The sequence below is a fragment of the Ursus maritimus genome, unplaced genomic scaffold, assembly GCF_017311325.1.
Source record: "Ursus maritimus isolate PB19 unplaced genomic scaffold, ASM1731132v1 scaffold_7, whole genome shotgun sequence".
Taxonomy (NCBI): Eukaryota; Metazoa; Chordata; class Mammalia; order Carnivora; family Ursidae; genus Ursus; species Ursus maritimus.
This window is the reverse complement of record NW_024426885.1, coordinates 38,234,869-38,249,683: the sequence shown is the minus strand read 5'-3', so window position 1 is coordinate 38,249,683 and position 14,815 is coordinate 38,234,869. Positions and strand designations below refer to the sequence as shown.

Genomic DNA, 14,815 nt, shown 5'->3' with positions numbered 1-14,815 from the left:
CTCAGCCGGGGGCCAGTGGTCGGTCAACTGCCCGTCATCCCTGCCTTCAGGCATTAAAGGAAGGGGGACCCTTATAAGAGGGAAGGGGATCCTGACTTTCTCCATCCTGGGAGAGGCAGAGACCCTGAGTGAGGGGATGCTCCTTCCCTTTCTTGCTCTGTGCAGGAGCCTGGGACCAAGCATGGGGACTGGGCGTGGTGCGCGCTCACGGCCACCAGGGGGAGCACGAGAGGCCGGCTCCCCTCCCGGGCCACACGCTGGTGCCCAACAGGAGGCTCCTACTTTCCATCACAGTGATGTATTTACCCACTGGTATTTCTGGGTGCTCCATTTTTCTTGGGAGCAACCAAACAGCCTGGTGAAAATGCCTTGCTATCTTCAAAAGGCACAGACTGCTCCAGGTTGCCCGTGCTCTCTGTTGTAATACAAGCAGAAGTGTCCCAAAGGCCAAGTTTCCGATACAGGAGGCTAGTGCCTGGGCTCCTCTGATCGAGGCGGCGAGCACGGGGAATCCCTTGCCCTTTGGAAGCTGGGGGAGAATTCGCAGGGGAACACTTGCCCCAGGGCGTAGCCCCTGCTCCCTGACACACTTCATCGTGCCACGTTTTATGGACCCCAGAAGAGACCAGGAGGAGGTGTCCCCAAACTGCAGCCCTCAGGCCACCGTCGCTCGGGGGGAGGCCTAGTGACAGCAGGGAGCGTGGTCTCTTCTGGAGCCCCACACGGCTCTGGGAGGGCACAGGCGGTGCTGAGCCCCTCCGCAGCTGGAAGTCACCCTAGCTTGGTGACTGAAGGTGACAAACAGCTCCCTGCGTCCTTGAGGCCTGTCAAAGCCGCATGCTGGCCATGGTGTCGCTGTGTGACAAACGCCTGAGCTCAGGCCTTGGAGCCACACTGGCCTCTTCCACCTCCTGCAGTGTTGTTACCTTGCAGGAGAGACTTAAACTCTAAAAGCCTCAATCTCTTTGTCTGGAAAATAGCCATTCCCATGTCACACCGCTCTTGAATCACAATAAATAACAGAGGGGCAAAGTACGTGGGGCCTGGTGCCTGTCTGCCCTGCCCTCAGGGCCCGCAGTGCCTGAGGAGAGGCCAGCCTGGGGCCCTGCGGCAGGGGCCTGAACGGTGAGTTCCCCGAGGCCCCCGGAGGTCCCGGATCTGCACTCGGAGAAACCTCAGAGGCCTGAACACAGGGTGGTGGGTGGGCCATGGAGGCACCTGGTGTCCAGGAATCAGTCATGCATTCAGCGTCAGACCTCTGTGCTGCCCAGGCCTACAGTGCCTTTGTGGTGGCGGTCACCTCCCCCCCCCAAGATGCATACTCCCTCGCGCTGGCGCCCCTTGGCTCTTCAGGCTGCGCAAATTTCCTGAAAGGTACTTTCTGGCTCCAGGGAGACCAAGTCAGATCCTCATACCTTCTTTAGGTTAAGAACAGGAAAATCCCCGTCTGTGGGGCGTTAACTTCTTCCCACAGGGGACTGGCGAGAACTCCTCTTCCCCATTTTGGGGTCTCTCACTTTTCCACATGGACTGTCCCATCACACACAAACACAAGGCATAGGTTTGGGCCTTCCCAGCCTACTCCCCACACGACTGTTCCCGCAGAGGGGATTGTCACGGGGAATCCCAAGGGCCAAGGCCAAGCTCTTAGAGGAGCAGTTCTCAAACTTGGCCTTCATCGCAATCCCCTGGAGGGCTTGTTAAGACGCAGATGGGAACAGAAGAAGTTTCTGATTCAGCAGGCCTGGGGGCAGGAGGGCCGTAAGAATTTGCATTTCCCATCAGTTCCCAGGGACCTTAGGGCTGCTGGTGTGGGGGACAACGGGTTGAGAGCCGCCAAGTCTTAGATCAATCACAGAATGTCCCAGGGCTGGGGAACGGGGACCAGCCAGAGGACCCCAGGCCCGCCTCCAGCACAACAACTCCTCACTCAGCAGCCTAGATCAACACTGCCCGGCACGCTCGCGCTCAGGACCCATCTCAGCTTGCCGGGGCCTGTGCCTTCTGGTTAGTCACCCAACACCCATGCTGGGGTGGCACCCTGTGCGTGGCCTGGGGACGTGAAACCAGCCGGGCACTCAGGTAAGAAAAGAAACAGCAAAACCAGAGATAGCAGGGCTGTGGCATCAGGGCCCAGCTGGCAGCAGTGAGGAGCAGGGCTGCGGTGGGCTGGTGAGACAGGTGTCAGAGAGCGGCTCTGCAGAGAGAAGCCCGGGGCAGGCCGAGGGGGCTGAGCGGGCCCAGGGGAGGTGCGGTGTGGGGCGTGTGCCCTTCCAGGTCATCCCAGCAGCCCGGTGCTGCCTGGACCACGCGCCAGCAGCTTCCCTCCCATCCAGGCTCCCGGGCCGTGGGACAGTAGCCTGGCCTGGCCTGCACTGCACCCATGGAAGAGTTTTGTTTAGCCCTCATGGTGTTTTGAGGTTTGGGAAATTCCACATGAAATTCCAGATATCTACACTTCTTTTGAAAAATCAGAAAGAGTCTGGCTATCTGCAGCCCCCGCTCTTGCCCAGCAGCGTCTGCAGACGGGACGTGCTCTCCCGCGTCCTCCACTCCCCAAGCCTGCCGGGCCTCTCACATTCTGACCTGCCTGGCCCTGTGAGCACCCTTTGCGGAGCTCTCCTCCATTTCAAGGCTTTCCTCTGATGTTTATTCTGACTGGCAAACACAGAGACTGCTTTCACTTCTTGTTGGCCCTGTGACCTTCAGCAAACCAGAGCCCCGTGTTGAGTTCCTTATTTGTGCTGTGGGACGGGCAGAGAAGGGACCGGGCTGTGCAGTCTCGAAGATTGCAAATTCCGGTGTCCCCTGGCAGTTCACCTAGGCAAAAGTCCCAGGTGGAAGGGGGAGACCCGCAGGTGATTATTTCCACCTGCTCTGAACTCCTGTTGAGTGTGGAGGGGATGCTCTGACCCATAGCACCCCCTACAGGACCTCCAAGGAGACGGCCTGGCTGCTGGTAACCTGGTCTCTAACTCAGAAGATGGGCGACCTCATAATTCGTCACCCAAACTGGGACACTTCTGAGAGTGAAGGGAATGGTCCCACTAACCTGGAATAACAGGTATAAACCAGGACTGTCCTCAGCAAACCAGGGTAGCTGGTGGCCTATGAATAAAGAAGAGAAACGGGCCTTACCTCTCGGTGTCTCAGCTGAAAGCTTCTGCCCTCATGGTAGCAGTTGTAAGTTTTTAGCAAGCTTAAGAGCTCCGACCTGAAAAGGTAAAGACACACATAATCGTGGGGCGTTGCAGGGCTTTGGAGCATAATGACAGATGTCTTGCCAGCCACACACAATCAGAGACTAGACTCTGCCATCAGACACACGCCTTTCAGTCTTCTAGAGGTTTCCCACGTCAGCCCTTGTGGAAGGTGTAGGGGTGGGAAGAGGACAAAGAGAAACTCACAGATGGCCCACGTAGTTGTGCAAATTGTGTGTGCACACTTTCACTATCACAGATGAGAGCTCCTGACAATCTACCTGTACTTCACCTCTGAGTCACTTCCTCAATAAATCCCCTGAGATTGGATTATTAGCCTTTTAAAGACTCTTGCTCTTTCCCCCATATTACTTCCTCTAAGGGCCTGGTGTGGCTGCTGTGGGGGCACCACGAGGGGAGTCTGGCTCTTCCTCGTCCCGCCTTTATGGAGGTATGATCGAGAGGGGACGCTGACAGCTGTGAGAGGAGATCCTGAAGGTCTGAGGGAGGCCACTCTGCCCCAAACGCCCCGCCCCCGGAATAAAGAGGGGCCGTGGCAGACAGAAGACAATCCCTGCACCCCGGCGGGGCTCTGCAGGTGCGTGCAGGCCCGCACATAAGAAATGCGAGGCACGCATGTCATTTTAAATCTTCTCGTAGTCACATTCCAGAGGAAAACAAAACAGGGGAAATTCGTTTTCAGAATGCATCTTATTTCATGACATAGTGTATCTAAAATAGTATCATGCCCACATGGAAGCAATATAAAAATGACTAATGAGATCTTATCCATTATTTTATTTTGTAATGAGTGTTTTCTACCTGTCTTTTATATTCACTACCCCTGTCCAGCCATACGTCATGGGCTTGGCAGGCACCGTGGCTCGCAGCTCCCCTGCTGGACAGTTCTAGAACCTCTTCAGGCAGTGCCTTTGCTGACCCTGGAGCCACCCAGGGTATGGATGAGCAACACGTGCCGTTGGTGGTTGGGCGTGCTGCCCGTTGTGGGGGCGAGGGTGCCTGACAGGGGAAGGGATTTGCCTGTGATTCAATAAACATGACGCCGTTAACACAGCAAGAGTCAATGTTGCACGTTCACTGTGCCCGTAAGTGTGTAAGTGCCGACCATGAACTTGTTAGGACACATATAGGTGAAATTAATCATGTTATGCTTATGATTATGATGTTTCCCAAAGTTCTACTTAATATTATTCTTATTATAAAATTTAAACAAGGAAAATGAGGGTGTGGGCAGCCCTGGCCATGGAATGCCGTCTGTTTTCCTAGGTCTCTGAGAGGAGGACCCTGGAACGAGGACAGTGAAAGCTAGGAGACTGGCTTGTCTTCAACGTGGCAGATAGGAGCTGCTCAAATTTAGAAAATATTTGGACTCAGGAGTCAAAATGCAAGATAAAATTTAAAAATATATACTTTTCTTTAGTTCAGAAATGAATTTGGAAAAGTATTCTGAACACTGTTTATGGTAAGACAGATAGTAAATAAAATTAAAAGTAAGCAGAGCTAAAAATCATTATCAATAAAATACACTTTTTTTCAGTAAAAACTCCAAACCTGTATTGAGTTTTTTTTCCCTTTTTTTCTCCCTGAACTGCTTAACACGATAAGAATGTTAGAATTTCTCTAGCTTTTGAATCAATTAAATGCCATCTGTGCAGAGTCACAGCGGACATTGGCATGCCTCTCCTGCGTTTGTGGGGCTGAGGAGGCAGGGGTCAAACCCACATCCCAAAGAGATCCTTGATCTCTGAGGAGACAGGCTTTGAGAAGTGCCCCCCATCAGTGTCCCTGGGGCAGGCACATCGTCCTATCTATGATAGGTGCCCAGAATCCCTCCACCCAAAGTCTGTCTGTGGCAGGGAGTGGCCACAAGAAGATCCCTTCCCTGGACGCAGAGGCTTACTTCAGGATGGACTTGCAGTCGCTGATGGGGACATGAGAACTGGGCGGACAGTCTTCCTTCATCTTCCCCTCTCGTCTGCAGACTCGGAAGTTACCTGCTAGGAAGAGGAAGAAAGACAGGTGAGCCTGGAGAAGTGCTGGCCAGTGCCATGTCCAGAGCCCTGGTGTGCCAGCCTGTGGCTTCAACCTCACTTCCCACCTCCCATCCTGCCCGCACCCCTACTTCCTCCACTCCTTGGCACAAGGTGGCCACAGCTGAAGGACCAGGCTCAGAGGACTTAATGGGGCCCCACACCCTCCTGGGGCAGCCAAGCTCCCCTGGTGGGTGGGAGGGAATGGTCAGAATCGCTGAGCTAGCTGGCTCCCAGGACCCGCCCTGTCAGCCCCTCTCCCAGAATCTCTCCATAATCCCGAGGGATCTGGATCAGTCTCGTAAATGTTTCAGACCACAGGCTCTCTTCCCTCAGCCGGGACACCCTGAAGGATGGTTTCTGCCTCCATTGCTCCTCCAAACCCCAAAGCACCCTGGGCCTTTCTCCTCCATTACCATTGAGCCCAGGCTGGTGGCCCCATCACTGCCTCTGGAGCCAGCCCACCTGGCCCAGCTCTCCTAGTGATGGGTTAATCGGTACTGTGGTCACTACATGCGGGAGACTGTGTTGAGCATTTCTATGAGTTATCTTATTGACTCCTTACAACAACAATATGAGGTAAGTACTATCCTATTCCCATTTTATAGATGAGAAAACAGGGACAGAAGTTGAGTACCTTGCCAAAGATTCCCAGCGAATCAATGGCAAAGTCAGTATTTGAGCACAAGCATTTAGATCCTAGATTCTGGCCTCTTAACCCCTTCCCTGTATTAATCTTGCACAATGACTTAAACCCTCCAGCCTTTTCTCAGCTACGCAATGGGGTGATCTCTGCCCTATAGGATTGCTAGTCGATTCACACATGAAACTGTGTCTTCACAGCCTGGAAAGCTTTGTGGAGCTGCTGAACCCTCCCGGGGAAATCCACTAGAGCTTTCTCTAGCTTGTGGCTACCCTGCACAGATTTCTACTTCTCTCCCTCTCCAACTTACTCTGGCCAAGAACTCTCTTCTCCAGGCACGCCATGTGTTGGGCAGGGAACCACAGCTTCCCTCTCTCTCTCCCCAGTCGTGGCCCTGTCTCTCCTCTTCTCTCAAGTTGCCGCTAGGACTCCGAGGGGTTAAGTCACACTGGGAAATGGCCCAGACAGGGCACACAGCTTGTCCTTCACATCGCAGAGTGGCTCCTTCACAAAACCCCAACGTCTGTTCACAAACACCTGGCTCAGTCAGGTCTTCCCCACCTCTGTGTGCGTGCACCTGTTCCCGGGAGTTCAAGGTCAGGTTCCACTGCTGTTGCATTAATGTCCTCAGAGCGCTCCGTCCCCTTTGGCCCTGACTCTGACCAGCCGAACACCCTCTCCTCCCACCTGTTTGACACCATCCACAAACAAGACAAGCCTGCCTTCTGTGATGGCATGAGGCCTGAATGAGCATTTGATTCTGGAAGCAGGGAAACATGGAGAAGGGGGATGAACTGAGACAGGTGGGCTTCTCGGAGACCTCAGAATCCTCCTATAAATACCTCCGCTCCGCCTGGGTTTAGAGGGAGGCAGAACATGGCCTAGAGAGAGGTTAGGCCCCTGGCTGTCGCCACGGCGAGGCCCTACCCTGCAAGGGCGCAGGGTTAGGCACCACAGGGGCCGGGTGCGGGGGCCTCGTTGTCGGGCAACAGGATTTCAAAACCGGGTTTCAGTTCCTCAGCTCCGCAGTCTCCAGTGGAAAAAGTGATCAGCCAGGCTCCCTGTCTGGGGAGTTCCTCACACACTTCCACGCAGAGCTGGCTTCAGCCCAAGAAAAGTATCTGGCTTTCTCACTCCACGTGGCTTCTGTGGGCCCATGGCACAACTGTGTCTTGCTTCCTGCAGGCTCATGGTGGCAGGGCCAGATTTGCCCAGAAGTAACAGCAGGAGGTTTTTTCTCTCGCCTCCTCTGTAGCCAGCTTCTCTCCCACCCTCCTCACTCTCTGCTCTGAGCGCTGGCCTCCCTGAGCTGCCCTCATTTCTCCTAACGGGCTTTCCGCTTTGTCCTCCTTCCGGGTCTTCACGGTGCTGTTCCCTGTCCTCCCTGCCCTACACTCTGCTGTGGGCTCCACCGGAACCCCTGCCACAAGAGCCACCTCCTCCAGGATCGGGAGACGCCTTTCCGGTCCAGCCCTGCTCTGGGCTCCTGGCTGTGCCGGGTCTACACGGCCTGACCCGTGTGTGAGGGAGCTGGGGGGGGGGTGGGTAGGTGGGAGGGGAGGTTGAAGCTGTGGGCCTCCACACCAGGGACAGGACTTTTCTGGCTCACCTCCTGTTTCCAGCCCCACACCTGAGCCTGACACCCAGCAGGAGGTCCACGGTGGCTGTGAAATTATTGGATGACTTTGAGAAGCCTCATGGGGTCCTCCAAAGTCAACGTTCCCAGAGCCGTGCCTATCCAGCTGGAATAAAACATGTAAACGTCTCCAGGGGTCAGGGAAGTGCCTCAGCTGAGCCACTGGTCAGTGGAGTCCACGGGGAATTGGGGGACACATTCCTTCTCTGGAGTGCCATGAGAAGCCAGAAGTCTGGATGCGCGCGGGCTATATTTCTCTGTGTAAAGGTGGACGCTGTGGCCGAGACATTGACTGCCCCCGGAAGTCTTTCCAGGGGAATGACCTGTGATGGCTCACGTTCCTCAGCCCCCTGTGGGGCCATGTGACTAGCACGTCACATGTCACATACAAGAAGGGTGGTGTGTCACTCTCAGGTTAGTGCCTTCGAGCCGTGTGTGACCCTGTTCTCTGCCATGGTGACCCAGAAAGCCACATGTCCCAACTGGTGCAGCTTCCAGATGGTCAGCCTGGGTCTCCGAGTGCCTCTGTGGACCAGAGTCCTCGGCCAACCCACTGTGGAGACGGACTGAGAAAGCAAAATCATGCTCTGCTGGGAAACGCTGCTGGTGCCCCAGGGATTTGTTACTGCAGCATAACCTAGACTATCCCAACTCATGCAGGAAGTTATTCAATTAAAAATATACAGTTAAAAATAAAATGTAGCCAGACAAAACCCACTTGCAAGACAGATGTCCGTAGTGGGGCTCCAGAGTGGGACTTCTGATTCAGCACAGGACCCAGTTTACAACACTGATTCTCCCACAGCATGTGGGGAATATGCCGACACTGCTATGTAGCAGGAAAACTTGCAAGTGGGGCCTCTGTAAGTCATGCAATGATTAGTGATTAACATGCTTCCTGAAGAGCTCTGGGCCGGGAGTGGCTGAAGACCCTCATGGCTTCAGTTGTCGGCCTTTTCCTCTCTGTGCCTTCATTTTCCCATCTGTACAATGGGACTATTGATCTCCAATTTTCTCAACCGTAGAACTTTTTGTTCAAATGGAATACTTATGTAAATCAGGTTAAAGGGGGCTGCTTGGGTCAACCGTGAGGTGAGTGGTGGGGAGCCCCATCCAGGGCTTTGCCTAAGACTCTGGATAATATTATTTGTAAAGCACAGTACTAAGTAACACATGAGACCTTCCCTGCACTGACCTTCCAGAGAGCTTTACTGTCTAGAATCTGCTCTTTAAAAGGACATGACCAACATGCTGAGCGACTCCAGCTGGGGTTGGGTGGCACCAGCGGGGGAAGGAGTCAGGAGGAAAGTGAAGAATGGTCTGGGATTATAGATGGTCAAGTGAAAGGAGAAAGGGGAAGGTGACCCATGGGGCTAATAGCTCAGCTCAGCAGGGATGGAGAAGGGGGCATGCCATCCCAGGGGAGGGCAGAAGATGGGTGAGCAAGGCTGCGGGGTGGCAATGAAGGGGACACGTCAGCAAAGAGGGTCTCTTCCAACTTGCTGGGCTGGGTCCAAGCCTTATGGGGTAAGAAACTCACCACCCTGGAAAAACAGTCTCTTCTTGGAGACACGTATTTCAGTGTCTTCTGACCATCATCTGTCTCTGATTCTCACATGACCACCCTTCCACCCCAAGTAGACAACATCTCCACGTCCCTGAGTTCCAGAGCTAAACTTGGGGGTCACTCGCAGACTTCCCCTGCAACTCTGAACACCGTGCATTTGGGCCTCCTCTACCAGACGGACTTGTTCTGATCATCCCTGCATCTTGGAGAGATCTCGAGTGAGGTACACTTGTAACTCGGAGGCCATTAGAGACAACTGCGGAATGAGAGAGCTGCAAGGCAGGGAGAGAGAGGCAGGGAGGGGAGAGAGAGAGCGAGCAAGCACCCCCCAGGAAGAAAGCAAACAGAGATCCCTCTGTGTTCAGAACACGCTCCCCAAACTGCCCGTGAAACATTCACTCTCCTCATGCGCTGGACAGGGCCTTGGAGAATCTCCCAGGGAGCGCTTTTCAACCTTTAATAAAACACACAATCTTACTTGTAAAGGCAGAAGCCCAACTCACAAGCAGATGAAAGCAAAGCTACTTTGGCTGGGGCGGGAGTGGGGGAGAGGACGGGCTGGAGCCGGCCTGCCACCCAGGCACGGTGTAAAAACCCGAGTGACAGACGCAGCTGGACAGGCCAAGCCCTGCGGCTCTGGGAGGCCAGCCCTCTTTGTCCCGGCCTGCTCCCCTCCCCCCTGGCCCCAGGGCTCGGCTCAGGCCTCCCTGTTTTCTTCTCAGGCTGGAGGAGGCTCTGTTCACAACTGGAGGACTCAGAGTGCAGCCAGGGCTTCTTGTCCCCAGAGAAGGGGCCCCAGGGCGACGCGCCAGCCACGGTTACCTATCCCCAGTGAACAGACAGTGAACTGTTTCTGCTTTCCACGTCAGTGGCTGCTCTGCCGGCCGTGCAGAGGGGCTGCTGGGGACGGGCGGCACCACAGCCTGCCCTGGCTATTGTCCCTGGCCTTTGATTTGGGACAAAGGACACTGAAGCCTTTACAACTGCTTGGCTTGGCCCATTTTGCCCGTTTGTGGTCATGGAGCCGGTTATCACAGAAGAAGGCAGCTTTGTGGCTCTTCGGTCACTGCTGCCACCCCATCCTGCCGGCCAGGGGCAAAGGAGAAAAAGGCTAAGGGAGTGGGGTTCTCGTGAAGCCAAACTGAGTGCATTTGAAAGCCTTTGCTGTCGGGACTCTGTGCTGCCTACTTTTCCCTCTTACAATGCCCTCTCTTTTCATAAAATGATGGCAAAAATAGATGGTCATTGTCCTCCCTTGGCCAAATGGCAAATGCATCAATATCCAAATTTAAATGTTCTGGGCATGTCTGGGAGACCTGGTAAGCTCTAATACTTTACACAAGGATAATGCTTATTTTCTTATTTAGGCATGAATGTGTAAATAAAGTGACGTGGGAAGCGAAAGAAAGGAGGGCAGAGCTGTGGGGCCCAGCTGGGAGCCTCAGGCCCGGGCTGCTGGGACTGGAAGGAGGCAGGAGGCTCAGGGAGAGAGGGCAGGTGCAGGGACACTGCCTCACATTCCTGAGAAGCCTGAGTTCCCTGCTCAGCAGCCCATGACCACTACTTCCAAAGGCCAGCTGGGGGGGGCGGGCAGCAGGAGGCACTGAAAACAAGGAGCCTTAAAGGCACCCCCCACCCCCAGCACCTGTCAGCCAGCAAATGGCAGGAGCCTGGCCGGGGAGGAAGCAGCGGTGCCCGCTGCCCATACCAGCTGCCTCTGTGAGGGGCCTGGCGGAACACAGGCTGCCCCTCGGCAGCACATGTTTGCCGAGAAAGCCGTTCTGGGGATACGGATGACAGGCAGCGACTCAGCAGCTGCTGCCCCTGCCCCTCCACACTGCCGTCCTTACCCTCCTCTCTGGTTCCCACACCCCCCCCCCACCATCTGCCTCGGGCTCAGCCCCACCCCTCCCTACCTTAGCCCTATAGCTAGGAAGGAGGATGGGGCGGGGCGGGGGGTGACACACTGTGCACAGTCCAGATGGAGGTGATGGGGGCTGAGGGAGAGCAGGAGACCTGGCTGCCGAGCTGCCAGCCACCTCCCCCACTGCCTTCTCCTGGCTGACTCAGGGACCCCAGCTCCCTCTGCTGCTTGCTTCCCACCCCCACGGTCCTGGGCTCCCACCCACAGGTCTCCCTGAGCCCATCCTGGCACACAGGCCTCCCTGACATTGTTGCCCTTACTTGGAGGAGCTGGGCCCTCTGCGCCTGAGCGGGCTGGCCTTCCTCGAATGTTCCAGACAGCCCTAGCTGGGACGCAGGGCCTCATGCAGGCCCCTGCGGCAGGATTTCTGGTTTCTGCTCTGGCTTTCAAGGCATGGCAACCTCAGGCAGGAAAGGCATTTCCCAACCTCCTGCTCCCTCTCTCATACACACCTGTGGCCAGAGGGCCCTTCTTGCCAAAGCCAGGCTCTCCTCTTGCCTGCGGAAGACGGGATCTATGCAAACAGGAATCCTCTCAGCCATGTTTTTTTGGGCCAAACAGGTGCTCAGAATGACCAAGATCCTGAGTGCCAGGGGCCAGAGGTGGGGGCAGTCTGGGGGGCAAGCCCTCCAAGAGCTCAGTGCTGCCGCTGTGGGGCTGCCCCGGGGGCTCTCCGTGGCTGCCCCCACCTCCGCCGGCCACCGCACCAGGCCTGTGGGCTGGCGGTGCTTTCTTGTGAGACATTGTGTGGCTCAGAATCTTCTGGGCCACAGAACCCTTTGGAATCTCTTGAAAGCATAACACATACTCCCCGGGAAAATGCACATATGTGCATGAGTGTGCAAGGATGCACACACCAAATCTGCATACCACTGCCGGGGCCTCAGGCCCCTATTCACGTGCCCCTGGATCCCCAGATGCCAGGTTAAGAACTTCTGCTGAAACGTGTCACAGTGAGAGAGAGCAGGCGAAGGGGCCTCCGGGAGGGAATTCTGGGGGTGGGGTTTGCTGCCACATGCACCTGGCCTGTGACTCCAGCATGTTGCGCCATCCCTTGGGCCCCAGTTTAGCCAGGATTGTACTGGCAGCTGGTCCAGAACGTCCTCAGGGCTCTTCCCAGCTCTGCAGCTATGGGGCTACGTGAGCTCCCTGCTCTCACCCCCAGAGTCAGGCGGGGCAAGCGGAAGGGGTTCCAAATCTCTCCCTCAGCAGTGCATCCTGGGGAAGGAGGTCAGGCAGCCAGAAAAGAAAACTGAACAAAATGTAAGTTCCCCTTTAATAAGAGAAGAGGCTCTGGGAAGTACAGCCACTTCCTATTTGATCTTAATTTACTTTAAAACAAGTCCAAAATATTTCCTTCAATGTACTCTGTGACTAGATAACCACCCAGCCTTTACAAGGATCTGGGTTTAAAGCTCTGCTCTGCGATGCGTCCGCTGTGTGACCTTAGACAAAGTCCCTTTCTCTCTCCGAACCTCAGATTCCTCACTAGCTGAATCACGGACTGCTGTGAGATGGGCCTCACATGGAGCTCACCCCTAATAAACCGAAGCTCCCACGACAGGTCGCTATGGCACTTGGAAGAGATGGCAGGGCTCTGGAGATGGGGATGTGGGACTCAAAGAGGACGGCAGTCCTCCCAGCTGCAGTGGCTGTGAACAAGGACATATGGCTGAGTTTACTCTCAAAACCAGGGCCCAAGTGCCCAGGGGCCCGTCGGGAGCGCCTTCTGGTAGACCTCCTAGTCAGGGTCTCCCTGTGAGGCTTTGCGTTGACAGGATCTCAACTGCGACATGCTGAGTTCTGCTCATGTTCTTGGTTCTCTGGCATTGTCCCTCTGACCTTGTCCCAGGGGGACCCTGGACCTTCACTCTGTTCTCCACCTCCAGGCCACCCACTGGAGTCTCAGGGTGGAAACAGGGCCTCCCTTCCCACTTTCACAGGGGCTGTCTAATCTGTGGCCTCAACCCCACTTTCACTGTCAGGTCTTGAACCACCGGCACCACACACAGAGAGAATTATGACAAGAACTACTGCAAATACATTTCACTGCTGACAAAGTGCTGAAATACACCCCATTACAACTTCCAGCCAGAAATTTTTTGACCTGAATTCAATGCGTTCCATCATCTTCCCTTCTTTCCCTTCCCCTCTTCTCCTCCCTCTTCTTCTCCTCTCACTCCCGCAATCTATCCTTCCTCCATTCCTCCCTCTAGCACTTCCCACCCTGGTGGTGGCAGCTCAGGAATTAAACAGGGGAGCAGGAGGCAGGCAGACCTGCGTTCACCTGTTAATTCTACCAATTCATTTGATTTTTTTTTTTTAATCATAGCTACTGGTGACAAAGCTTGATTGCACCCTGAGTAGTTTAAAACTACAGAGAAGCTCGCAGGGGTTTCTTCTGCCAGTGCAGGTGTGTGGTTTTGGAGTCTAACCTGCCTGGTTTCATATTCCAGAATCCCGGCCCCATTTGCTACAACTATATTTAATTTGTTTATGAAGTGAGGTTACTAAAGATCTCCTTATAGTGTTTTAAGAAAGCACTGGCCAGCCCTGGCCTTGCACTGATGGTGTAAGAGAAGGCCCTCCTTCCCACAGGGCTTTGTCACATTGTACAAACTCTGAAGCATCAGAGTTCAAAAGCATCAGAATCAGAGACGCAGGAGCATGGGGGGAGAACAAGATGGTGGGCAGGGTGAACTCTGAAGTCAGTGGGTGAAATGAATGAGACCTGGCACAATGAAGTCTGAGTTCAAATCCTGACTCCAGCACTGACTCATTTGGGTGAAACTGGACAATTCCATAATTCTGTAAGCCTCAGTCTTCTCATCTGATAATGGGGATAATGAAAATATCAGGGCTGTTGAGAAGTAGGTGCCATATTGTGCTAATGCCCTTTGCACAGGTCTGGGAACCAGGCAAATCCTTTATAAATAGCGTGGTGAGGCAAGCCCCTCCTTCTGCTATTATCTCGGCGCCGGTTTTCCATCCGTGAAATCTGAGAGTTGTGCCAGAGCCTCTTTGAGCCTCTCCCCCCCAACTAAGATGAATGCCTAAGATGAAAGACAAGGTGAGCAAAGGTGTAGCCTGCGGCCGCTCTCACCTGTGGTGCCAGGTTTGAGCCCCTGAAGTGCCTTCCCCCTGGAGAAGGTGCCTGGCGCAGTGCCCACTCTCAGCGATGGGCCTGAGGCCCAGGCTGCGCCAGGCTGGCAGGGGGAGGGAACTCTGCACGCGGCAGCCAAGGGGCACCAGTGCCCAAGCTCCAGAGTCCACGGCTGGGGGCGGTCTCGGGCTCGGGGATGGCGGAGACGGTGCTCCGCGGACGCCCCCAAACTCTTGCCTGTGCATCACTCACCCTCCACTCATCGCGCAGTCCAGAAGCCGCTGCCCTTGCTGTGCCCTCGCCCGCACCGGAGCTGTGTCCGCTGCGGCTAAAGCCCCAGGTCCCCGGGGCTCGGCGCATAGGGCCCGCCCCTCCCCGCCCCTCCCCGCCCCTCTCCAGGCGCTGGCCAATGGCCCGCCCCATCTGTCCCTCTCCGCCCCGACCCTCCCCGCCTCCTCCCCGCCCCTCGTCTCGCGCAGGCCAATGGCGCCGCCCCGCTCGTCCCGCCCCGCCCCCGGCACACCGAGAAGGGTGGGCTCCGGGCGGTGCCGGAGGGGCTGCGTGGAAGGTTCGGGGAGTCAGACCCGAGAGATGTCCCCGTACCTTGACGAGGGCGCCCGGAGACGCTTGGAGGAAGCAGCCCAGACTCTGCCGGGAGGGTTCAGGGTGTGGGCGGAGTCCGGACCCTTGG

At 55.5% G+C, this 14,815-nt stretch overlaps 1 protein-coding gene across 4 annotated transcripts in view; it reads right to left on the bottom strand.

Moving 5' to 3' along the window:
• Positions 1–14,495, bottom strand: part of RASSF4 (Ras association domain family member 4) — a 31,578-nt gene extending 17,083 nt beyond the window's left edge. The window contains exons 1-3 of one of the 4 annotated variants that reach the window (XM_040624132.1): positions 14,377–14,495; positions 5,122–5,218; positions 3,139–3,214 (exon numbers count right to left, since the gene is read on the bottom strand). In XM_040624132.1, coding sequence (XP_040480066.1) covers positions 3,139–3,214; positions 5,122–5,183 — 138 coding nt within the window. In that variant the 5' untranslated portion in view covers positions 5,184–5,218; positions 14,377–14,495. Of the gene's footprint in view, positions 1–3,138; positions 3,215–5,121; positions 5,219–6,204; positions 6,224–14,376 lie in introns of those variants that run through there. The other 3 variants (XM_040624131.1, XM_008696195.2, XM_040624130.1) reach the window with 3 other exon arrangements.
• Between the last annotated feature and the right edge of the window lie 320 nt (positions 14,496–14,815).